We start from the raw sequence: 25,472 nt of genomic DNA on the forward strand, positions 1-25,472 counted from the left end.
TTCGATTTAGAGGGGTGCGTCCGAATTCGTTACGTTTTTGGGCGAAGGTTTAACTGTGGTAAAAGTTTAACAGTGCGCCAGATTGAACGGAAAACTAACAGTCAAACGTTATTTTTTTTTAATGTTTCACAAAAACTGTGTAAAATAATAAATATGGTTTAATAACAAGGTGAATAGAAGAGTACTAGGGGTCGCTATAACGTAAGCGTTGGTGGTATAGTGGTTAGCATAGCTGCCTTCCAAGCAGTTGACCCGGGTTCGATTCCCGGCCAACGCAATACCTGTTTTCGTTACTTATTCAAACTGATTTAACTTTGTCTTCATCTGTGTATCAGCCTGGGAAAACCATTCACATGGCCACTTTTCTTTTTCTATTATATACGGGGTTTTCCATTTCATGTTTCTCAAACTGAAATAAAGTTCTATCATTTCAAAGAAAGAGAGACAATTTCATTTAAAGCTAATGTCCACTCTGAAAGACATTAAACATGTTTGTATTGAAATATTGCTGATGTGTTTAATGATTCTGATGTTAATTTCTTGCTTGGTGCACCACTTTTTCAGTTTAAACTAAAAACCAACTCAGAATCTGATTACAAAGAAAATCTTCATTCATCATCACCATGACAAGGTTAGAAAGTAATCTAAATAAAAGCATTTCAACATAATTTTGGACAAATTTGGATAAAATAGAAATTTATCTATCTATCTATCTCAAGCTCCAGATTTTTGTCATTTTTTGGCTGTGGAGCTGGAGCTTATCTTGGGAACACTGGGTGTGAGAGAGGAATACACTGTGGTCGGGACGTCCAGTACACACACACATTCACACACTCATTCACACCTATGGGCAATTTAGCATCTCCAGTTCACCTACTCACAAGTGTTTTTGGGTGGTATTTGATTTCAAATTGAAATACACAAAATTCATTGCACAGAACAGACTCAAACTGTAACATTAGCTAAAAAAAACATACATGAAAATAAGAAATAAGTGGCATATTAATGCACTGAATTCTGCATTTCTAGTTGGCAACTTTATAATCCACAGCGGTGTCCTTGAAGTACAGATCAGTGTACTGCAGGATGTGATCGACAGCATTGAGCAGTAAGATATCCGTGTTGTCATCGAGCTCCAGCTGGAAGGAGTAGTTTTTCACAGGTACAATGTAGGATGTGGCCATTCCAAGAAGTTTTCCAGCCTTCACCATCTGCACATTACAGCATAGAGCAGGGATGCTGAAACATACACGGTGTGAACTCTAGAAAACCACACACATACACACACACACACACTCTGACTGTGCACATACCAGCTGCTGAATGCTGCGGCTCTTGTACACCTGGCTGACATCTCGAGATGTGTCTATGCACGCTTCATCCACGTGAGTCAGCAGCGCCACCTGGTGCACACCTGCAATAAAGACATTGTTGATATTGTTTATGTTTACGAGTATGCCATTTATATTTATATTTCCTTTATAGAATGCAATTTCCTTTAAGTAAAGGCTAAAACACTTGGGGGCATGCTGTTGGAGGTAAATAATCAGCAGCAGGGTGGTGTGATGAAGTGGAGTTACTATTACCACCCTGAAGTTGATTACTTTTCTAAAACTGCATGTCCGAAAATGTTTTATACCACAGCAATTTGCCTATACTAACAACTTTATATTTTTAAAGAATAACACAATATACTTTTCATCCACTTATCTAGTTCCTGTTCTCACTTGTTATAGAAGCTATAAACAGTTGTTCCCTCAGCTCCCTTTTTTCTCTCTCTTCAAGTTATTATTATATATAATAATCTTCAAGTTATTCAAGTTATATATAAACACAGCTTGTCATGTTACCTAGAACAGGAAGCATAAACTCCCCTGTCCTGCTATAGAATGTAGTAATATAATAACATAATAATAATAATCTTCAAGTTATTCAAGTTATATATAAACACAGCTTGTCATGTTACCTAGAACAGGAAGCATAAACTCCCCTGTCCTGCTATAGAATGTAGTAATATAATAACATATATTAGCTATTAGAATAAGCTGCCCTATTGTCAGAGCTGCTGTTATTGAAACTTAATTAACACCTTCTTACCAATCAAAATCATTCCCTCAGCAGTGCTGTGGTATAAAGCAGGAACATCAAGAATAGGTTTACCAGTAAATCTTTTTTTATGTCTGAATTATTACTATATTTTTGTCGATCTGAGATTTATGAAAAACGTTTTAGTGCGTTCAGATACTGATCTAGGCGATGAAAGCCTCACCCAGGCTGCTGATGTTTTGGCGGAGCTGCTGGAACGTGGTGCTCAGTCCTTTGGCATAGCTGTTGATCTTTGACGCATCCACCACAAACACCACGCAGTGAATCTTGTCTTTGAGGCTTGGTTTCTTTATAATGCTCATGGTGTCAAATGTGACTGGCTGTTCTGCAACAAACTGTGAGGAATAAAAAGACTATAAACACGAGCACTAGATTTACCTTTTTGTGGAAATGTGGAATTGGTTCAGGAAAATAGGATTCCTGTAATAACACAGGCCAGGCCACTGACGTGACAGTTAGTGTACAGTCGATATGTATACAAAAGCAAGATATTTGAAAATACTGAGACAGGTGTGTGTGCTGGTTGTCCACAAAGCTCATTTGTTAACAGAGTTTTATTTCACTTGTTTTGTTGGTTAAACAGCGGTCACTGTCCCATCAGAAAGCACCATACTATCACTGTTGCAGCGAAGTACCAAATGACCCACAGCCTTCACTGAAACTGACAGACATAAAAGCCACACCTCCTTAACTGGGACTAAGAAAAACAGAAGACACATCTGCTTTAATGAAACTGACACACACACACACACACACTGAGGCCATGCCTCTTTCACTGGAAATGAAACTCACAGAGGCCACGCCTCCTACAGTAGAACTGACACACAGAGGCCGTGCTTCCTTCACTAGGACTGATACACACAATGGCCATGGTTCCTTCAGTAGAACTGACACACTCCTTCAGTAGAACTGACACACTCATGCTTCCTTCGCTAGGACTGATACACACAAAGGCCATGGCTCCTTAAATGGAACTGACATACACAGAGACCATGCCTCCCTCACTGGGAATGCTGTTGTATGTGTGACGTCTTTCTACATTATCTGTACATATTCCATAGTGTTAACATTACAACTATTTAAGATTCCATTATCACTGTATTCCATCACATTGCTATATCATCACACTCCAGTGAGTAATTATTCTATAAAGGTTTAAAAGTTGTACCTGATGTCCCTCCAGCACATGTCCTTTAATAACACACAGAGCATCATAAAGGCTCAGTCCTGTCGAGTCTCCTTCTCCAATCCCCATAATATCACACAGGACCAGAGCCGTGGGGTCTGACCTCTCTCCACTCCGTCTGATGGGGAACGACTGGAGCTGCAAGACAGGACATTTTATTTTAACAATTTTCATGCAATAAATATACCACATAGCTGCTGAATTCAGAATTCTAATTGGTCAGAAGATGTTGAGTAATTTTCTACAACAGCAGCTCTGACAGTAGTGCAGCTGCAAATCACAGATTTATATGAATGTGCTCGTTTGAATACGTTATTGTTTCTGTAGTAACAGCTCATTCACAGGGAGAGGCACATAAACAGATTAAAAAGTGTGTGTAATTGTTGATATGGTTTTCTGTAAGTAGACATTTAACAGTTGTAACTTTTCCAACCCAGGAAAGTCATCAAGACTTTATACTTTGCAGCTTCTCTTTAAAACAGCAAGCTTTGCATTTTTTGTCTTATTAACGTCAAGAGAAAAAAGAGAGTGACTGTTTATAACTGCTATAGTGTAAGTGAGAACAAGAAATAACTTGTTTTGCAGATATACTACAACATTAAATGTATCTATGAACAGATAAAAACTATGACGTGGTGCTTTATAATAAATAAAAATTTGTAATCATCGTCAGGTTGCTGTGGTATAAGAGGAATAGATCCCTTGTTTCCTTTTAGTTAATTAATCTTATGTGCTGCTTGTTATCTCATTAATTATCACATTAATTTTTCTGTTTAGGGAAATATTGTCTGAATATTTACTAATACTAATATTTTATTCCTAGCTGTGCTTCTCTAATTCGTAATATCGTCTTTGATATTATATCCATCCTCAGGTTTTGACCCGGTCCATCAGGTATTTTTTTTAATTATCCATTACTCTGCTCTGTTTTTGTCTATCTGTGTCAAGATCCCCACCTACTGTACTGACAATTCTCAGATTAGCTCTAATAAACACACTTCCATAATTCAGTCTGTTTCTTTCTTGTCTTCTTTACCTTTTTTGTGAAGCTTGTGGAAGCAGATGAGCCCACCATGGCCCGGTTAATGACGCGTCCAGAAAAGACTGACTGCACAGAACTAATGAAACTGGACTTTCCCGCACCAATGGGACCCAGAAGCAGGACTCTGGCCTCGGACACAGCCTCGCTGGCCGGTTTGTATGACTGAACCTTCTCCATCAGTTCCTCCCTGGATCTTTGTGCACAATACACAACACGTTTTAAACACTGTATGTACACACATATTTTACATGAGTACATAGTAAAGCTGCCGGAATACTGACTCCGAGGTCCAGTTCACTGATCTCCATGGAGTCTCGAGTAGAGTAAAGTTGGCCGCAAACTCTGCAAAGTGAGTTAGTAATACAATATATAAGGGACAAACAATGACAGGACATACTGTTATAGTAAAATCAACAATGGTGCAATGTGATAAAGTGAAGTTACTGTTATGTTGATTATTTTCCTATAACAGCACGTTCTGAAGTGTTTTATTTCTCTTATACCACAGTAATTTGCCAACAATTACAATTTTTATTAAAGAATGACAAGTTGTACTTTTCATGTTTCTAATTGCATTTAAATATACCGGAGGTGGTTAAGTGGTTAAGGGTCTGTGATAAGAAGTTTGTATTCCAGCACAATTCCAGCACAGTCCATGAAACAAGTTTCTGTTCTCTCTTACATTATAACAGCTATAAACAGTCGTTTCCTCATCAACTTATCTTTGTATCTCTCTTGAATTTAATAAGACTATATTATTTTTATAGTAACAGCTCATTTACAGGGACAGCCCACTTAACATAACCAAAGTCTTACTTACTTACTTACTTACTTTCCTTTATTGTCCACAAATGGAAATTTGTCTTTGGCTTCACAACACATTATAACAAGACCAATACAATAAAAGACACTTACACAACAACTCTAAAAGGTAAGATAGAATAAAATACCATACAATACAATTGACTCAACATTTCACTTTAGCATACAAATATACACATTCCCACATGTACATATATCTGCATACATATTAATATTCATGTCTCGGCATTTAGAATTCTAACTGCAGTTGGCACAAATGACAAGTGATACACATTTTTACTTGCCCGAAGTTGTCTAAAACGTCGCCCTGATGGCAACAACTGAAACTGACAGTGCAAAGGGTGTAGTGAATCCTCTATAATAACTAAAGCTTTTTGTTTAACAATAATCTAAATGTCTAATAATAAATAGATTTAAAAATCTTTTATTTAACAATATAAGTATAGAGAAATTAATTTAACATTTATGGAAGAAGTCTCCAGTGTCAGAGCTTTGTAACAGATGGAGATAAAACTGTAACTTTAAGTTTTAAGCTGTCACTTTTAGTTAACTTCAAGAGAGAAAAGAGAGAGGCCGGTGAGGGGATGATTTTATAGCTTCTATAATGTAAGTGAGAACATTGTTTCTTGGACATTCCACAAAATTAAATGCAACTATAAAAAGATAAAATGTACTGTGCCACTCTTTAATTACTAAAAAGTGTAATCATTGGTAAATTGCTGTGGTAGAAGAGGAATAAAACACTTCAGGATGTGCTGTTATAGAAAAATAATCCACTCCAGGGTGGTAAAAGTGACTCTGTCTCATCGCATCATTTTTTTTCACGTTGTATGCTTTTAGAAAGGATTCCTTCAGATTCCTACGTGAACCTTTGGAACAAAACAAGACTGCCACTGAGGAAGCCACAATCATGTTCACAGTTGTAATATGATTATTTTGATTAAATATGTTCTATTTTATTTCTTACCTCTGGTCACGACCCTGTTATTGTTTGTGGATTTGGAAGTGTTGTCTTTATTTTTTTCCCCGGGCTTACCATCTGATGGTTTTCCGATCGTGAATAATCCTGTGTTCTGCTCGTTATCCTTCTTACTTGTTGTAGATTCTACATTGCATACACACAAAACAGGTTGAAAGATTAACATGTAATCAAAGCTTTCACAATGGGGTGGACAAAAGAATTAAAATCTAAATTATAATTCTATTATTAAATCTAAATATTTAGACACAAAACAAAATGGAGGCTACCTACAACTGTTCCAAGTGCTGTCTTTGTCTTTGCAATGCAGTCATACTGAGCAATAGCATTAAATTAAATTATCTATACCACAGCAATGTTGAATTTGGGATATTGATTGGTCAGAAGGTGTTGATTAATTTTCTATGAAAGCAGCTCTGACAGTAGTGCAGCTGCAAATCACAGGTCTATTAATGTGCTCATTTCTACAGTAACAGCTCATTCACGGGGACTTCTACAGTGCAGGCTACACACACATGGACTAAACAAAGACAAATGTGTAAACATTCATATAGTGAAGTTTTCTGTAAGAAGAGTTTATTTAACATTTATGGAAGGATTCAGAGTTTGCACTTTGTAACAAGTTATCATCTTTAACAGAGAGAAAAAACAGAGGTCGATGAGGGAATGACTGATTATAGCTGCTATACGTATCATTGATTTAAAAAAGTTGTAATCTTTGTCAAATTGCTGTGGTATAAGAGGAATAAAACACTCTGGGAAGTGCCGATATAGGAAAATAATTACCTGTGGGGTGATAACAATAACACCATTTCATCAATTTATACTTAAAATAATAATAGTAAATTTTAAATATGAGTAATAAAATTAAGAAATTATTTCTGTAAATCATGTGTGTGTGTGTGTGTAAATAGACATTTAGGTGTATTTGGCTGTGCTCTAACCAGTGAGGTGAATGATGCAACAAGACTGTAAACACAAGTATCCATCTGATTATTTTACTTTTACATATTTTATTTGAGGAATATTGCATGAGCAAGACTGCGGTTTAACTGAGTATCCACACGGCTGTGATTCGGCTGTAGGCACAAGGCTGCAGGTAATCACAGCTGTGCAGATATTCAGTATAACAGCACGACTGCAATATTGCTTTTATACAACAGTTTTATGAATAAAAAATTTATATCGAAAATTAATACTTTTTTTACAATGAGTTTTATGATATGATATTTTTTCGATATTGTTTATTATAATAAGAAATAATAAAGCCCTGCACATAACAGTGCTTTATTATTTCTTATTATAATAAACAATATCGAAAAAAATGTTCACTATGCAGTTGTAGGTGCTTATTATGCCCAGATCTATATTCTAATCTCTTTAAATGCTAAACACAAGCGAAAAACAGCAGCCAAACTTAGGAAATATAGTGTACAACAAATAAAAACCCTACCTCCAAAAACAGGTAGGAATGTGGTCTGTGATGGCTTCTTTTCTTCTTTGAGTCGTTGAAAGTTGAGTGCAGTAGTATGCATGATGAACACTTATGTTATCAACTCTTCTAGAAATTGCACAAGAAAAACACTTAACGTTTAAACCGTGCAGTAAAGCAAATAAAAGCAAATCTATTCAGGAAATTGTTACTCCATTACTGAGCTGCCATAGTGAGTAAAACTAAAGATATGATTAGAAATGTATAGCACTCAAACCTCAGAGGACGTCCAGCACCAGGAGAGATTAGAAACAAAACTGAAGTCTCAGAGCTCGAGTGAAGAAACGAAACTGAAACTTTATGTCTGATATTCACGTCTGTGTCCCAATCTTAGCCACGCCCCCATTTCCGTACAGGCCTGTGGTTGAACATTGACACTCTTTGCCTCTTGAGTGAAATACAGATCATTGAAAGGATAAAATGGTGAAACCTCTCCAGTACGTGCTTTTATTAATCCTAGATTGTAGAAAAACATCTGGGCATTTGAAGATCCTCAAAATCCAAAATCTCACTCTGTTAGTGGTGCAAAAGAAACGTGTTCACCCAATCCTTGGAAGATTGTGATGCCATGATGAAACAGCCAGCCATAGCCAGGAATCCAAGAGAGCAAACATGTCCCTGCTCTGACTGTAGGAGTGATGGCATTACTCTCTCTCTCTCAGGTGTGAGTGTCTGTGAACTCATGTATGAGGAACAGAGCAGACAGCACTTCTGGTTTATATGAAGAGGCATAACTCCACTCTAGTACTGTAGTTTAATAAAAAAAATATATAATAATCATTATACAGCTGAAGACTATATAATGGAAAAAGGAAAAACATTGCTCTTTTTTTCAATCTCCAACTATCCAGTTTGGGTGATCCTGGCCTACTATAGTCTCAGATTCCTGTTCTCAGTTGACAGAAGTGGAACCCGATGTGGTCTTCTTCTGCTGTAACCCATTCACATCAGTGTTCAACATGTTGTGTGTTCTGATGCTGCACTCGAGGCAAAGCTGCAACTTGTAATTCCCTGCCTACAACTGGTTAAAAAAAAAAGCCCCTTCAACTTGAAATTTCAACTCGTCAACTTCTCAACTACCAGTTCCTTCCCCGTTTACAGAGTGGCATCGACAACAACATGGCTGTGCACAGTGTGAACAGTGCAAAGTGCCCCTTCTCTACTTTTAAAATAGTTTACAACAGTATTGACTTTAGATGAATTAATATACAGACACAGTACTTGGTTAACTCTATAACACTGACCATACTAATCGTGTTTTGAGAACGTAATCATCAACTTTAACATTAGCAAAAAAAGACATGCTTTTGTGGACGCATCTGTGTTTTTTTTTCTACCACACATGTCGAGCATGCTAAGGTGGAAAATGACGTTATTGCTGCATGCAAATTACCACTTACAAGGCACCACAAACGCAGCATGAGACGCTTTTATGTTCACCACGGTTATAAAGAGTGGTTATTTGAGTTACTATAGACATCCTGTCAGCTACAACCAGTCGGGCCATTCTCCTCTGGCCTTTCTCATTAACAAGGCATTTCCACCTGGAGAATTATATTCTTCTATTTAGGCTACAGGTTTTTAAAGAGGTTTCAAATCCCGAGACTGACAACATTGCAAAAAAGGATTGATTTCAGTGTATGTTTGGGGTCATTATCTTACTCAAAACCCAATCTACAGCAGAGTGTTATCCTACTGTCAGAGGCAACCAAGGTTTGGGTAACATATCCTGGTATTTTGCTGAATTCATGATGCTCTTCACAAGAGTCCACGGTCCAACAGCAGCAAAACTGGCCTATGCAAATTGATCCAGCACCAGATTTTACAGTGGGCTTGGGGGAATTTGTTTGAATACAGTCCAATTTTCACCAAAATTCAATGGTGTTCAAAGCTAGTGGTGCTCAAAAGTCTATCCTAATATTAATTCAATCGCTTATTAACAGTAATCTATCACAATCCTGGAGGCCCTTTGTCCAGTTCCAGTTACCAGGGATGGCAGACGCTCCACATAATCTAAGGATAAAAAATATTTAACCAATTTGTTACATCATTTGTGTCCCACTGATATTACATTTACAAATATGTATGTAAAGGTAAAAGACATTTTAAACAGACAAAGTGTCCATCACAACATGTGAATGTTTCAGATAAATCACTTCAAGCATTAATAAAACCTATGTACAGCACATTTTTCTATGTTTTAGATTTTCTATTACCTTGAATCTAATTATTAAAATACTTCAAAACTCTTGCATCTCATGCATCCTTTTCCACAAGTTGTCCATTACAAGTCATGAAAAATGTACATTTTAGTTCATTCACTCAGCCCTGTTACCTGAACACATTCACCCTGTGAAACATCTGGAATATTACAAGTCACATGTTCAACAGGAAGTGGAATACTTCTGATTTCTAGATAATCATTCTTTTCTTTTTTTTTTCTTTCCATTTTTACACTCTTTGATATTGTGATATTGCCTGATGACATCATTGACATCAAATGTATTTTATTACACACTCCTACCTAACTCACTTTGTAGGTGTTCAGTTAGAGACTAAGGCTTATCTGTTCCATGTACTATGTTTCTGAAGTGAGATTGGTTGAAATTTTTTGGTTGGTAAACTTATTTCTAAAACCAGCTGTGACACCATAGTACCTGATCTACTTAAAAACCATGCAAACCTTTATTTATCCATGTAGTTATCTCTTCCATGTATCTGGAAACATTTTGGAGATGTTACTGTACAGTTATAGCCAGGGCTGTAGGACTCACATCCGGTCTTAAGACATTTTCTGAATTGACTTGGAATTACTGGCATTTGTACTTGGATTTGTCTCGATCTTGGCCATTGGTCTCGCTGAATATGGTCTTGGTCTCAACCCCTCTAAGACCCGGTCTTGACTTGATTTCGGCTATTCCTGGTCTTGGACCTGTCACTGACATTTGGCATTTGTACTTGGAACTGTCTCGATCTTGGGTATTGGATTAAATATCGTCTCAGTTCATATAATATTTGTGTAGACCAAAATGTGTTGACCATAAGCAAATTGGATGAAGCCAACTAGTTGACGTAAACACTTAGCCTCGAAAAGGATTCCATGGGTTTGGTCTCAATCTTGACTCCCTGACTCACTCCCTTTAAGACACGGTCTTGACTCAATCTTGGCTAATCCTGGTCTTGGAGTTGACATAAGTCTTGACTACAGCATAATATTAACAATAAAGTCACACCAACGTATTGTAAAGTTTAGTCCCCTTGATTTAAAACACTTGGTTTTAATAGTCAGATACAAAGGACTAAATCTGATGTGATAATTTCTACATTACAATGAAATTAAAAAAAAAAAATGAGAAAGAAGAGCACAAGTTTAAGTAGTGCAGACTGCTTTAATGCAAATGGATTTTCACTCACACATGACCCACTTTGCAAATATGCAAATCTTGAATCTGAAGCATTTGACTTGTTCAGCCAACCTGGATTTGATAGTGTTTAAGGCTTGTGGACTTGACTAAGTGGTCTGTAATTCAACATCACACACTTGGGGGGAAAAAAAAATCAAGCTGTCGGATTTGCAAGTGTCTCCTCTAGAAGTGCACTACTTAGGATGCTCAATGCATCCACTTCCACACTCCTTAGTCTTCCAATAACCATCACATAATCAGACAGACATACAGCAATCTTTTTCAACATACTCCATTGTCTCAATGGTGTGCCAAATGGTACAGAAGCACAAAAAAACTATCCACTGTTAAAAGTAATGAGTTGAATCCCAAAATTCATTTTTGATTAACACTGAAAAATTTCAATAATGTAACTATTACGTGGCATTTTATTATGTGATTTTTTTTTCCTGAATTAAAGATAAAATCCACCCTGAATGACATTAATATTAATCTTTATAATTAACATCTGATAAATCTTGGTGTCAAAGATTTATTTTATGAAATTCTGAGTTTTGGTTTAAACTTCCATCAATGACATGTTGGTCTATTTCCACTTTCACCTGCTGATAGTGGTGCTGTGTTCCCTCACTTCATCTCTACCTAGAGAAAGCCATGCAGCAGCACTTTAATCCTTTAGTCTGTCCAGTTCTCTTACCTCTTCATCTGTGCACTCTGCTCAAATGGATCAGCTTGGAAAGCTTCAAATTTAATGCTAATATCACCACCAATGCCATTGCACTTGTCATTTTGTAGACTGCTAACTAGCTGAGCTGAGATGGGTCTTTCCCGTAACTCAGCAAAATGGTGTCTACACTGCCATCTTGTTGTTTACATTGGCTTTGTAAATCCAATGCGAAACTAAAGCATGGGTGGCTGATTACAAATTGGGAAAAGCATTCATTTTGTACAATTTATTTTTGAAAAAAAAAAAGAAATCTTTTAAGATGCTGAAAGAGCTCCAAGTGACTTTGTCATACTATATACTGAACCAAAATATGGAATTTTTAATCCAGCAAACAGTAATTAACAGATTCCTTGGGTTAGTGTCTCGTTACCATGCATCAAAACACAGAACATGTTTCTGAAATGTAAAAATAAAGAATATACATGATATTTTAATAAAACACTTGGCTCACAGTGTACCGTCACTAGATAAAATTAGTCCTGGACTACAATTATGCTGCGTTCGACTTAATTCGGAAATGGGAAGTCTGCATTCAGAATTGCGTAATATTTAAGCTCGGTGCGTTCGAGCTATAAAGAAAAACCATGGACGTGTTTTGTTAGCAACAATCTAGCCAGCTAACAGAAAACTGATCATGAGTTTATGATGTATTTACTTCCTCAAAATAGTGAACTGTATGGTCAGTCTTACAGATTTAAGTTGTTTATGTTGATTAAACTTATGTACTACAAAATCTTTTAAAGAAGTGCTATTTCTATTTACTCTTGATGTCATATGCTGAGTTGAGGAGACCTTCCTAACTTTCCAAGTAGGAATTCTAAGTTAAGGGGGTGTTTTCTTTGGTTTTTTCCTGGTTTGAGGTTGCAAATTTCAAGTTACAAGCTTTAATCGAATGCAGCATAAATCCACTGCTGCAGTAAACAACTAGCTAGTTACTAAACATTGGTGCTTGCGTGTGGTGCATGATTACCATCAACAACAAATGTGAAAATGAAACAAATACTGACATCAAACTGTTCAAACATGCAATTGTGATCTCGTTTATACAGAGGAATCAGTCATTATGGTTCAGGAAATGGGTAAAACATGAAAAAAATTATTTGCTTGATTATAACAAACGCCCACAACAAAACACTTGTCATTTAGAGATAATAAAAATAAGCCTGTGGGACCGGCGCAATGACCGTCTAGCCTCCTCCTGTCCATCACAAAGTCCACTGTGTTTTGTGCTTCCCCATTTGTGCTGAAAATCCAAACTGTGCAACCATGCAAAACAACAGACTGTAGTAATGAGGGAAATGAGAAACATGATCTTATCATGATCTATAAAGGCTATACAGCTTGGGACTGTTAAAACAATCAATATTTCACCACTACAAAGAAAAAACAAACAAAAAACCCCAACCTTTCTTTACTCCTTTTGTTCACACAAGATCTATAGCATACTACCATTAAGTTTTGTAAATCTTCATTAATGGAGATTCACAGTATTTTTTTTTTTAGAGAATTCTCAGAGCTTATGCTAATTAACGCATATCTGAGCGGTTATTTAAATGACACTAAGCTTTGAACAAAAATTTCTATGAATGTTACAGCTGAATTGACCTAAGTGCTCGAGTGATTAAAATAGGAGTGATTTCTTCGTAAGATTTTTTCTCCCCACTTCCCATTCAAAACTCCACTTTGCAGGCAGGGAATGTTTCATCCTGCATGGCCACGGTACTGTTGCTTCCCAACACTGTTATCGCTAGTTCTTTTTGTCTTTCATGCGTCTCTTGGTACCAGTCATGCATCGTCAGTGAATCAAAAGTGGGGATCAGGGTGACCTGAAAAACAGGAGAAGCTACAATAAAAAAATCAGCCCAACTTTCCATGTTTAGCCAGTCGGGTCAGTTTAAAATGATCATCAACAAAACAAAGCAGGGAAAGTTTTAATAATTTGTTTTTAAACATCATACAAAGGAACCCTGTGATTTCTTTGTTATTGGACAGAATAATTCAACATTAAAAAAACTTAAAAAAAACATGAAGCTCTATAGTGTACATGCTAATGCTAGCTAGGCAGATTGCTAGTGAGACTGACCAAGCTAGCAAGCTAAATGAATTATTTTAGTTCCCCCAAGACGTTTGATACAGTTATTGTATTGTATTGTATTTCTCTTAACTACAACCTTAACCATGCCCAAATAAACAAGGTGGCATGGAGCGAATAAATGTGCAGATGGACTATATATGAGTTTTGTAACCCGGTGTCTAGAATCATGCTAAATGCATTTTCATTTATTTTACCCACAGATTGAATCATAACCAACCTGTATGTCTGGCCAGGCCGCCTTGCCTTCTAACAGTGACTCAAGGATGGACCTCATGACCGAGTCCTTGTACGATTCTTCCCCACTTATTATATAGCAGGAAGAGCGCACACGGCGGAAAAACTCCACGTCAACTGTAGATGCTGCAAAGCCAGAGGGTAGGTATGCTAGGTCCAGATAAACTGATGCAGCATTTGACTTGTTACCCACTGGACCTGCAAAGAAAGGATATGCTAATGATGTTCTGAGTTGACTGGGTCTTTTAAAGAACTCATAAATAAAGTTCCACAATTAGTTTTCTTACTTTCCTGGACATCCACTGCCCCACAGAGTTTCAAGATCTTCTCTACTCCCAACACCTGATTCAGTTCATCTGCTTATCAACCCCTTGTTTGATCATTTATATTGGTTAACATTTTCATCCAAAGAAACTAACAACTGAGACAGGATACATCTTAGGGTTAAGGGTTTTGCTCAGGTACCCAACTGTGGCAGCTTGGTAGTGCTGAGATTTGAACCCACAACCTTCTGCTCAGTAACCCAAAGGCTGAACACCTCTGAGCCACCATTTTCCTCAGTGTTTAGAGTCAGGGGGAAGTTCTTAAAGAATCAGAGGAAGAAGGGAATGCTTAAAACTCTGCAGGGAAGCTGGAGGACCTCCAGGACTGGTCTATAAGATTACCACTCCAAGACCTGACCCATAATGTGAAAAAAGAAGTCGTGGTGCACACCTGATTGTGGTTTTGCACTTCCTGACACTGGTCTTGCATTACCGATGGTACTCCGTGAAGCAGACTTTGTATCCAAGCTTGACGAAGACCTAATTGTACCACTTGTTGTTGCCTGAGAACCAGCCTTTGTCTTGCTACTTTGTGCTGAAGTATTTGCAGCTGCCATCTTCTGTGTCCCAGAAGCTGCTGTTTTTTTGGCCTTCGCAGCTACATTCTTCGAAGACTTGCCTTGGGAATCAGCTTCAGGGTCAACCATGCAGGCGCCAGGCTGAGGTGGGAGTGGGGGCAAGTCCTTCATTGGTGCTGGAGGGGGATCTGGAGAGGAATGTGCCGGGTCCATGTGAAAGAAATGACTGCTGGGATGATCATGTGGATGATGGGGTGGGAAAAGGTCAGCAGACTCCTCATCAGAATCCAAGTCTTCGCTAATTGAAGGACACTCTCCGGTAGCTGGCGGGACATCAGAGTCTGAGACTGTAGGAAGAGAGTCGCTGACGGAGGTTGGCGTTGTCTCTTGGCCTTGTGAAGAGTAACAAACACTGTTATTGTTGCACTGCGAAAGTGATTTAGCAGGCTCTTGAGACTGGTCACTCTCAGGTGAGAAGTTGTGAGCACCTGGGCTAGGTAACCCTGTTTGGTTGTCTGGAGATTTGTGATGCTCAAATTCACAAGGTGACACCAAACAAAGGTCAACATCATGAGGTGGGATATCAGCGAAAAGAGCCTGTGGGCCAGAGACATGTTTCTCAGACCCAGTACAGTTTTGGTCACCATTACGGAATGTCATTAAAGGTAACGACATATGCGCTTTTGAATCATGTCCATTGGTGTATACACTGTCTTCTGATTGAACAACAAGGGGGACTACTTGCTCAAAAGAAACTGATAAAGAATTATCAACTTCAGTTGAGTGTGGAGAACCTTCCTCAGCAGGCAGGGACGTGACTGTGGACGAGGCATCTGGGAGTATGTCCTTAAAAGATGTGGAGTTGGCAGTCACATGACTTTTTGAGCTAACTGCCTCATGAGTATCTTCAGGACCAGTGCCTTGATGATCATTTTCAGGAGACTGACAGAATGACGCCTGTCCTGCACTGTTTGCTGGAGAGACTGTTTCAAGGATTCCATCTAATAACCCATGCGCCATTGGTGTGAGATCAAAATTGACACTCTTCTCACTTTTTGGAGTCTTTGCAAGTGGTGAAGGAGATCCCAGAGCAGAATTTGAGACAGATAGTGTCTCTGTACATCGAAATTTCTCTGGAGTTTCCGACGAGTCTGTTCCACATTGTGCTCCGTTCAACTGATGTTGATCTTTCTCAGCTGGCTCAGCGCCTTTAGTTGCAGAACCTAAACAATTCCCTTCCTCATCCAATACTCGATTTTCCAATTTTAACTTTTCAGAGTCTGCGCCAATAACCTCAGACAACTTTTGATCAGAGTTTGGTTTCAGATTGTGCTCTTCATTATTCTCTGGTTTTGACTTTATTCCTTTAGATAAACTGTCCTTTTTAATGATCGTGGAATCTTTCTTTAATGACCCGTTCTTGCCTGATGACTTCCTCACGTCGGAAGATGCACTTCCAGATGCTTTCTTTGCATCCTTAATGACTGGCTTAGTTGTCGTTTTCTTCTCCTCTGGTTTAACCTCCTTCTTAATCTCCTTCTTTATTTCAGGTTTAATATCTTTTTTAGGTTTGGATCCCAAGTCTTTCTTCATGGGCTCCTTCTTTTTCTCAATATTTTCATCTTTCTTAGAAAGACTTGTCGAGGGTCGTTCCTCTTTCTTCTTTACTTCTTTTCTCTCCTCTTTCACGGGCTCCCTTTTAACCAATTGCTTTTCAGGCTTAGAGAGTCTCTGTTTTGCATCATCTTTTGGCTTTGCTTTTTCTTCCACTTCTTTACTTTCTTTTTGGCCAGTTTCACTTATAGATTTGGCTTTCACTTTAGTGTCTTGTTTCTTTATGTCAACTCTGCTTACCTTGTCTTTGATGAGTGAGGCACTCCCAGGTCTTGAGTCTTTGGTGAGAGACTTAAGGCTCTCTTTGCTCTCTGTACGCTTTGGCTGCTTATCAGGTTTAGGTGATTCAAGATCCTGTAAACTCACCACTGGGTGCTTAAGGAAGTCTAGATGTTTCAACCTCTCCAACCCGTCAAATATCTTTGCCTGTGGTGTGCAACCAGGGAAGAGAGCACGAACAATTTTTTCCTGAGGGCTAGCAGGATGCCATACCAGCAGTGCACATATTGAAACCAGGCAGGGTAAAGGAATATCTGAACCTTTCACACCAGAGGCACTACTGGGCCACTTTTGCATAAAAGTTTCTAGTTCTTTACTACCTTTGACAGGATTTAGAACATACAGTTCCAAACGACCAACGCCCATCTTCTGAAAGAGTATTAATGGTTCAATACTTGGACTGTTAGGACGACTGAGGGATTCTGGAGAGATAGATAACCTTTCTAGATGCTGTAGTGTAAGTGAAACCTGATCACAACCGCGCAAGACCTTAGGATCACCTTGGAGAGTCTTAAGCCTTTCAGGAGCATTAAGGAATGCAACCCCGATTTCTGGAGATATTAAGTTCCTTTGCCAGTCATCATTGCTCTGGGAGCCAGCTGAATCCTCTTCTTCTTGCTCTGCTGTTTTTCTCCGGAGAAAGCTGTTCATACCCGGCAAGTTATCCGCACCAATATGTGTCATCAATATGGAGTCCACTCTGTCCAAATGTCTCACCAGTTTCCAAAAACAAGAGCGTGCATTAGACCCACCATTGACCAAGATGTTAAATCCGTTCACAGCAAAGAAAGCAGAGTCCCCTCTACCACCAGGAAACACATAGCAGCAGGGGCGGGACAGTTTTAGAAAGCCAACCGTGCTAGGAGGCTCAAGAAGCTCAAAAGCCAACCGAGGTTCGAGAGACTCTGAAAGATACTCCGTAAACTCCTGAAGACCTTCCATCTCAGGCAGCACTGATGGCGGGTTGGTCTTGATTTCAATAAAGTCTTGCAAATTGTGCTTCTCCAACATGGAGCTCTTCCATGATCCAGATATGGGGCAACTCAGTGTGAGGCTTGCTTTGTGTGTAGGGTCAGCAGAGCTTAACATCTCACCAATCTGCATTAGAATAAAAAAAAAATGATAATTTAAAAAAAAATATATATATTTTTTTTTCTGTGTGGCAATTTTCACACTGGAAACAATCGGGTATTATGATATGGACATTATTTCCAGTTCCTTACCTCTTCATGAGCAAATATCTGGATGAAGTCATTAAGGGAAAAGCAACCAGTTTGTAATACAAGGTCACCAGAGTCTTCCACACACTGTCCAGCGAGAATCAGCAGCTTGTGTTGAGACACGTCGGTAATAAGCCGACGGACCTTTGAAATGAAAAATAGAAACAGGAAGCAAAGAGAGGTTAACTTACCATACAAAGTATTACCACACAAAAAATATTAGACAATGAATATTTTAAATAACTGTGTAGCAGACCGGGGAAATGCTTCACATGGTGAAATTTTGACATTTTCTACTGTACTGTACTGCATTGTTTGTGTAATGCATGCATGCCAACCAGAAGTTCAAATATTTTAAAGTTCTGTGACGATGCAGGACATTTTGACACACAGTATCAGATTACAAACTGAGGGTTATGACCGTGTCGCTACGGCACATCCAACAGCTTGATCCAATCACACAAAGTGAGGATTTAGACATCGTTATTCAGACTGTTTTTATCACTGTTTGTTAAAATGTCTCATTACACAATGTGATCTTTGCAGGCAGTTGCCAAGGCAAGGTTTGAAAGTAAGTAAAATGCTCTCGTTTTGGTGAAATATATTTATGGTTACTTAGAGAAGACGGGTCAAAGTATGTTATAGTCAGAACAACTCAATTTTGGTCAAAGCCCAATTTATTTTTGTCTTTTTTCCAGAATTCAGTAACAGTGATATCTGATAATTTCCCAGACCTCCACAAAATTTGTGACATTTCTGGGGGTTAGATTGAGAATGTCAAGAGGATTTGGAAATATGTTTATGCTTCAATTAGCTGAACGCTTTACACTGGTAAGCATGTGACACAGATATCTCTGATAGTTAATGGCAGATCAAATCATCAAAAAAGGCTGAGATTAAAAAAGTGATCTATTTATCTATTTTACACAAAGCAGCTTCGTACTGCTTGTTAGATAAGAAATCCTCTTAATAATTAAACACAAAACACAAACAGGACAGGTGATGTCTGACCTCTGAACACACCAAACTGTGGGATGGGTTCACAACCACCTGGGTCTCCAGAACATCTCCACTGTGCTGCAGTGTCCGCTGACCTGGATGGAGAGAGTAGGGAGAGCGTGGGTAACCGTTAGTTGCAACCTTACTTAAAACGTGTAACAACCATCCCTGAAATTAACATAAAAAGCAAAAAAGAAAAAAGAAAAAAAAACCATATGCGAGAGCATAAATGCTTGCAGCACTGTACACAAATAATATATTAATTTCATTACTGAATGAACAACTATTCAAGTATAGAAAAGGAACATTATTTCCTGACTTATAAAAAAAACATTTTTTTATATTGCTGGAAGCTCAGAATTAAACCAAGCTGTGTCCTGAATAACTCCCTTGTGGAGGACCGATTTTCACCTTGATTGTGTTTAGATTGTAATTTCCACTTCAGATTGTAACCACTTCAGGAATGCACAACAGCGTTTGCAGAAAAACACTAGAGCATTACATGGTAGAACCATTTCCCCCATTTAACCAGCCTCCTAAGGCTCTAACAGATGCAAGTAAAGAGTTGTTCATGAAAAACATTTCCATTAATGATGTGTTTCTTACTGAGAGGCAAAATGCTGAAGGGGAAGGTAACGCCAACCATGATCTGCCTTAACACAGCTGGAAAAAACGGAAACACTGACATTCTCTCTTCTATTAGAAATGATCTCTTCTATCTCATTTTATACCACAGCTCTGTCGAATTATCTACAACAGCAGCTCTGACAGCAGTGCAACTAAAATGACAGGTTTATATTAAAGCGCTTGTTCTAATATGTTATTTCTATAGTAACAGCTCATTCACAGGGACTTGTACGGCAGACATTCCACATTAAAGAATTTTAAAAATGTGTGCAATTAAATAGCCTCTCATACTTTTGACTTAAATTCTATTAGTTTTCCCATTTTAGTCCAGGTCACCGGTGAACCAAAACATTCGAAAACACGCTCGCTTTTCCTCCCAAATAATTAATGCAGAAAAGTACTTTGAAAAGTCTTTTCAATTCGCCTGTCGCCCGAGTCCTGTAATCGAAAATAAAAAAAGTGTCACCCGTCACTTTGCTGTTTGCCAGTGTGAACACAAAGTGACCTTGAACTGCTGAACTGTTGAATGTAACCTTGAACATGACAGCACACAGCTTCTTCCTTCCTGTACACTGACACACAGCTGTTACAACATCTGTGTGAAGCAGAAACGTGTCATGTATTTACGCCTGGAACGAGATTTCTTACAAACCAGTTTACTTTTGAGATGTTTGGATTAAAAGTGTGACTATGAAGTATTCGAATGAGGAAACTCATTCTATCAGCTCTAAACTACAGCCAGCATGCCCCATGTCCCAGTTATTAAAAAAAAAAAAAAAAGCCAAATATAATCAAGTGCTGTAAATTTTGAGCTTCATCTTGTTTTTGCATTTTCAGTATCCAGAAAATTCTGCCAAAATCCATAAATCCCTTAGTGAGATGAAATGTTTTAGGTATTATGTTCATAAGGTATTTATGATTTGAGTCAGTGTATTTTTATATAAAACTGTAGATGTGTTCCAATATTGAGAATGAGGAGGCTTTAATGCAGGGTGGAGGTGATGTGGTGACATCAATATCATCGTGAATTATGTAGCAATAAACTCTTCTGGGATATCTTGAGTATCGTCATTATTTTTAAAACAATTCAAACCCTGACTGGACATAGCTGATTATTTGTAATTTTGTACTGAATCTTAAAAATTCTAAAAGTGTCTTTTTTAATTATTAAATATTTAATAATTATGAATAGTTGAGAGGGAGTTTTCTTTGGCATTTCCTAGTCCGAGGTCAGAAATTACAAATCACATTTATTCAAACGCTTTTTATTATTATTATTATTATTATTATTATTATTATTATTATATCAACTAAAGCAATAGGTACAATCTTGTACTGAATCTTTAAAATTGTAAAATGCTTTAAAAAAAAAAAGGAACCTTCAAATTTGTAAAATAATTTTTTTATTGAACCTTTAATTGAAGACCTAAAACTTGTAATATGTTTAAAAAAAAAAAAAAAAGAAAGAATAATTGTTTTAATAAAATGTTGAAATTTTGTATTGAATCTTCAAAATTAAAAATGTAAAAAAAAAAAATAGTTTACTAAACCTTAAACAGTAAAATATTTAATTTTGAATGGAATATTTAAATTATAAAATGTTCAAATATTTAATAATTCTTTAAAATGTTACAATTTTGTATTGAATCTTTACAATTTTTAAATGTTAATGAATAAATCTTAAACAGTAAAAAGAATGCTTTATGGAAGTGTGATAAATGGTTAAATATTATACTGGATCTTAAACTGAAAAAGTTACAATTTTGTGCAGCACTTTATTATTTTCAACCTGTTAAATAATTTATTTTGTGTGCAGTAAATAAAAATGTGTAAATAAAAATGTGGTTGGTAAATGTGATGGCTACACATGCTGTAGATGTTTTATTTCACAGCAATAAGAGAGTGAAGGTTAAACACTGTATCTACTATTGAGAATAAGAGTGTGTGTGTGTGTGTGTGTGTGATTAATATTCTGACACAATTTTTTTTTCTTTGCAACACAGTACAATCTTAGTCAGCTTTATTACGGTGTCAGATCAAATCAACCCATATTTGTAGGACCTTATATGCACTCCTGGCATATTCTCACGCTGTTTCTGCTGATCAGTGTGATTTCTGTCTGATGATGCTCCAGTAAACATCATTTAGAGTTTACCGACTGTCTGTGCTGATGCAAACAAAGGCAGCAGATTTTCAGTGTTATAGCGTCTAGTTTACGGATTTTAGTACTAGCCAAACATCAGAGATGAAATGTTTGTTAAAGTGCTAAGTACAAAATTAGGATTATGAGGCTTTTTATATTAAACAGATGCTCATTATGGATTATGTGCATATTTAATATCAAAATTCATACCACAGTGCTGTATAATTCTGGATCCTGATTGGTCAGAAGGTTTTGATTCATTTTATGAATTGGTGAAGTTTTCTGTTAGGGTTTCTCACTAACACATATAGCTGCAAAGAGGTTGGTGAAGGAATGATTGTTTATAGCTGCTATAACGTATGTGAGAACCTGATTTGCGGACGGTCCACATACAACTATTAACAGATAAAAAGACTGATATGCTGTTCTGTAATTACTATAAAACTAATATAATTGCTGTGATATAAGAGGAATAAAAAACTTTGGGACATGCGTTAAAGGAAAATAATTCGAGGTGGTAACAGTAACTCTGCTTCATCACACCAGCCGGTCACTGATTAATTTCCTATAACAGCATGACACAGCATGGGGATTTTATGTTTGCCTCATTAATATTGGATGTAATGGTGGGAAAATGCAGTCACAGCTGTTTTCATTAAGCAGTACAGGAAGTTTTTACAGGAGCGACCAACCACCAAAGTGTAACAGGACACTCTGTCTGACACACACACACACACACACACACAATTTGGCTGTGTTCAAAAGCAGGAGTAAGTTTAATGATAAAGATTAAACTGAATAAACAGGTGAATGAATAAATTAACAATTAAAAGCCCATATTAGGGCATTGTGATTAGGTGTGTAGTGCATCAGTGTGTACACCGCTAAAGCTAGCTCAACCCGAAACAGTCTGCACACTCACACAGAGACTCGGCTCTGAGTGAGCATCTATTGCCATCTGCTTAATATTTCAGTCAATAATCAGTTTCAGAATTTTCCGACAGGTTTTGACAGTAATTCGATAAAAAAAAGGTAGATTACAAAAATGAAAGCCTCTGAGACAAGTTCACTTCTTGAATGACAGCCCAAAGATCCGGGAAGAGAGAGGAAGGGAGAGAGGAAAGATTCGTTCCCCCGTTTCTATAGTGTCCCCTGAGTGAGCTCAAGTCCCTTTCACTCCAGTCATCAGAATATGCACCCTGGCTAACTGCAAAAACCTTAAAGTAATGTATCCTTTGCAATAATCTTAAAACAGAAATCAGTCTGTATGTTGCAGAAGTGTATGTACTTACACTTTGCTTGCAGAAACTGATTAGTTTTAATTCTGATTATTTCCTTTAAAGCAAAAATAAATAAATAAATAAAATAAAATAAAAATAAAATTTCTCCGATTTTCTCCATAATTTGGTATTAGCCAGGGAGGAAGAAGCATGAAGGTTAACACACAAAGACAGTCATGTTGTTAAATGGCTGCTCACGCTGCGCTACAAAACAGCATAACATAATTTTGATGTTTTACCATTTATGGAGTTGTGTGGGTGTGGCTAAATGTAAATCCACTGTGCTAGGAACGTGCTTGGTAATTTATGGATGATTTATCAACATTAAATTTTTGTAAATCAGGTGAGAAATCTAAGTTCAGTTTGGCTGACAAAAAAACCCACACAACTTTACTAAAAGATTGATAAAACAATTTGATTTACTTGATGCAGTCGGGTTTAATAACTAGATCATTAAACTATAAAATACTTATAAAAATGAAGCAAGACTGTGTGCGTTCGAGTGTGAAAAAGTAAAACACAATGCAGATGCAGGTTCATGGAAGAGAGTGCAAATGAAAGACGGAGAGAGACAGATGGTGTGTGTGTGTAGTAGAAAGAGAGTGATGTCTCTGACGTTATGCATTCCTCAGCAGCTGCTCGTCTGTTACTCAGCCTCCTGCCTGGAAGTGATGAGGACAGTGTACACACACACACACACACACACACGTATATACACACAAACTGCTCATTACACACTCACCCAACTCAACACACACATCCAGGGACTAGCTGTGTGTGTAAGGAAACATTACACACTGAAGCACCTCTAGTGAGACTAGTGCACTAAATAACGTAGTTTAATAAGCCATCTATGGTAACAGTCATTTAATAATTAGGGATGTCAAAACTTTTATTTTATTCTTCAATCTTTAATAATATTTACATAATTGAAGCTAAAAATCCATAATAAAATATTTTCCCTTGGTGTAGTTTTAGTGCTGAATAATTTTTCCTTTATGATATAAAGAAGTTTTTCTTCTGAATTAAATAATTTTGTCAAAGCTCAACCTACTCATCTTACTCAGAAGCATTTTTTTTTTTCATATAAAAAAAATTTACATTTATAAAACAAAAGCCCATTTTCACTGTTTTCAGGTTGGAGCTAAAGAAATATTTAAACACTTTTGTTGTTTAAAAAAAAAAAAAAAAGGCGTTGTCGTGAAAAGACACTCTTCTGATCTCTACCATTAGCTTGTGAGGTAGCTAGCTGGCTAGTTGCACGTTTCTTGCCCAGAAAACTAGCTCTGTATGAGAAAAAAGCTATTCTCTAAATGCAAAAAAGTATAAAGTAACCACTTTGTGTTTTAAAATCACAGACTGTACCATCTGATGATCTGTCATTTCCATTTTGGATTTTTATATTCTACAAACATCCAGGTTACATTCTGTTAACTATGACCTTTCAGCCTGATCAGTTAGGTTTCAGTTGTGACCCTGTGGGCTAGCTAATGACTTCATCAGTTTTCCACTCCTGGTAATACACAATTTGAGACACAGCCCAACAGTAATTGGCGTATCTAGCTACAGAGGGGAATCCTGTCAGCTGATCTTATTGGGAAAAGGTCAACAGCTGTTAGCTAAAAGAACCCTGTTCTGTGCTTGAAATGTAAGTCTTATGACTCCTGTCCCTGAAAAACACACACACACAGTGAAGGATATTCACAGTGTCTGTGTTAATATTTGTGTGACAAAGCATCGCTACATTTCACAATCAGGTGAGAGGAGAGCAGCACTGCCCTGCAGCTTGGTTAACTATGAAAATGTAACCATTGCTTAATTTCTCCATCAATGGTGATAAACGGGTTAGCCCACTGCATAGCACATGATTTAATGCATCTCATCTTTTTATGAATTTAATTCACTTTTCTGTGAGTCAGTGAACCAGAATTCTGGCCCTTTCTTCAAGTTTGCTCTCCTTTAAAAGCAAAAAAAAAAATGCTTTGTTTGTTGATATGGTGACATTTTTGGAAGGAGTCTCCAGTGTTAGCTCTTTGTAACAGCCAGAGGTAAAGCTGACATCTTCAGGACTTTGCAAAAGCTGCAATTTTTGTCTTATCTTCAACTTCAAGAGAGAGAGAGAGAGGAAAAGAAAAAGAGATAACGTACGTGAGAACGCCAGCTAACTCTTTGTGGACGTACCACGAGTACGACAGGTCATTCTTTAATAAGTAAAAACTGTAACTGTCGGCAAGCTACAATGGCATAAGAGGAATAAAAAAGATTTCACTTATATGGATTATTGATTATTTTCCTATAACAGCACACCCCCAAGTTTACTCCTACACACGAAATGTGATGTGTATAGCTTGAGTACATATCACTTTGATGAGCAAATACCCT

At 37.4% G+C, this 25,472-nt stretch overlaps 2 protein-coding genes and 1 non-coding gene across 5 annotated transcripts in view; 1 reads left to right on the forward strand and 2 right to left on the reverse strand.

The window, feature by feature from the left end:
- Positions 1–205: 205 nt before the first annotated feature.
- trnag-ucc (transfer RNA glycine (anticodon UCC)) lies at positions 206–277 on the forward strand. The gene has a single exon. It is a non-coding gene; the product is annotated as a tRNA-Gly (tRNA).
- A 214-nt stretch (positions 278–491) lies between these two features.
- Positions 492–7,972, reverse strand: ifi44g (interferon induced protein 44g). Of its 3 annotated transcripts, none has more exons than XM_026930471.3 (9): positions 7,845–7,972; positions 7,589–7,696; positions 6,193–6,261; positions 4,616–4,676; positions 4,329–4,527; positions 3,275–3,430; positions 2,270–2,441; positions 1,314–1,414; positions 492–1,211 (listed from the first exon to the last, which is right to left on the reverse strand). In XM_026930471.3, the coding sequence occupies exons 2-9, from the start codon at positions 7,668–7,670 to the stop codon at positions 1,026–1,028; spliced, it is 1,026 nt and encodes a 341-aa protein (XP_026786272.3). In that variant the 5' UTR covers positions 7,671–7,696; positions 7,845–7,972; the 3' UTR covers positions 492–1,025. The 3 variants fall into 3 exon arrangements, with proteins under 3 accessions (XP_026786272.3, XP_026786271.3, XP_053094120.1); XM_026930470.3 differs by having other exon boundaries at positions 6,124–6,261; XM_053238145.1 differs by having other exon boundaries at positions 6,124–6,261; positions 7,589–7,693; positions 7,845–7,907.
- A 3,024-nt stretch (positions 7,973–10,996) lies between these two features.
- The window catches only part of map1sa (microtubule-associated protein 1Sa), a 28,434-nt gene continuing 13,958 nt past the window's right edge, over positions 10,997–25,472 (reverse strand). The window contains exons 3-7 of the mRNA XM_026930453.3: positions 19,053–19,135; positions 18,045–18,185; positions 14,802–17,919; positions 14,071–14,285; positions 10,997–13,584 (exon numbers count right to left, since the gene is read on the reverse strand). Of these exons, the coding sequence (XP_026786254.3) occupies positions 13,429–13,584; positions 14,071–14,285; positions 14,802–17,919; positions 18,045–18,185; positions 19,053–19,135 (3,713 nt within the window). The 3' untranslated portion in view covers positions 10,997–13,428. The remainder of the gene's footprint in view (positions 13,585–14,070; positions 14,286–14,801; positions 17,920–18,044; positions 18,186–19,052; positions 19,136–25,472) is intronic.

Source organism: Pangasianodon hypophthalmus, chromosome 11, assembly GCF_027358585.1.
Source record: "Pangasianodon hypophthalmus isolate fPanHyp1 chromosome 11, fPanHyp1.pri, whole genome shotgun sequence".
Classification (NCBI taxonomy): Eukaryota; Metazoa; Chordata; class Actinopteri; order Siluriformes; family Pangasiidae; genus Pangasianodon; species Pangasianodon hypophthalmus.

What these genes read in the sequence shown, in the direction of transcription:
- ifi44g (XM_026930470.3), bottom strand. Translation starts at nt 7,670, where the DNA reads ATGCATACTACTGCACTCAACTTTCAACGACTCAAAGAAGAAAAGAAG. An exon ending in ATTCCTACCTGTTTTTGGAG is followed by an intron (nt 6,262 to 7,588) that starts GTAGGGTTTTTA and finishes TATGCAATGTAG; the next exon opens with AATCTACAACAAGTAAGAAG. An exon ending in TAACAGGGTCGTGACCAGAG is followed by an intron (nt 4,677 to 6,123) that starts GTAAGAAATAAA and finishes CTCACTTTGCAG; the next exon opens with AGTTTGCGGCCAACTTTACT.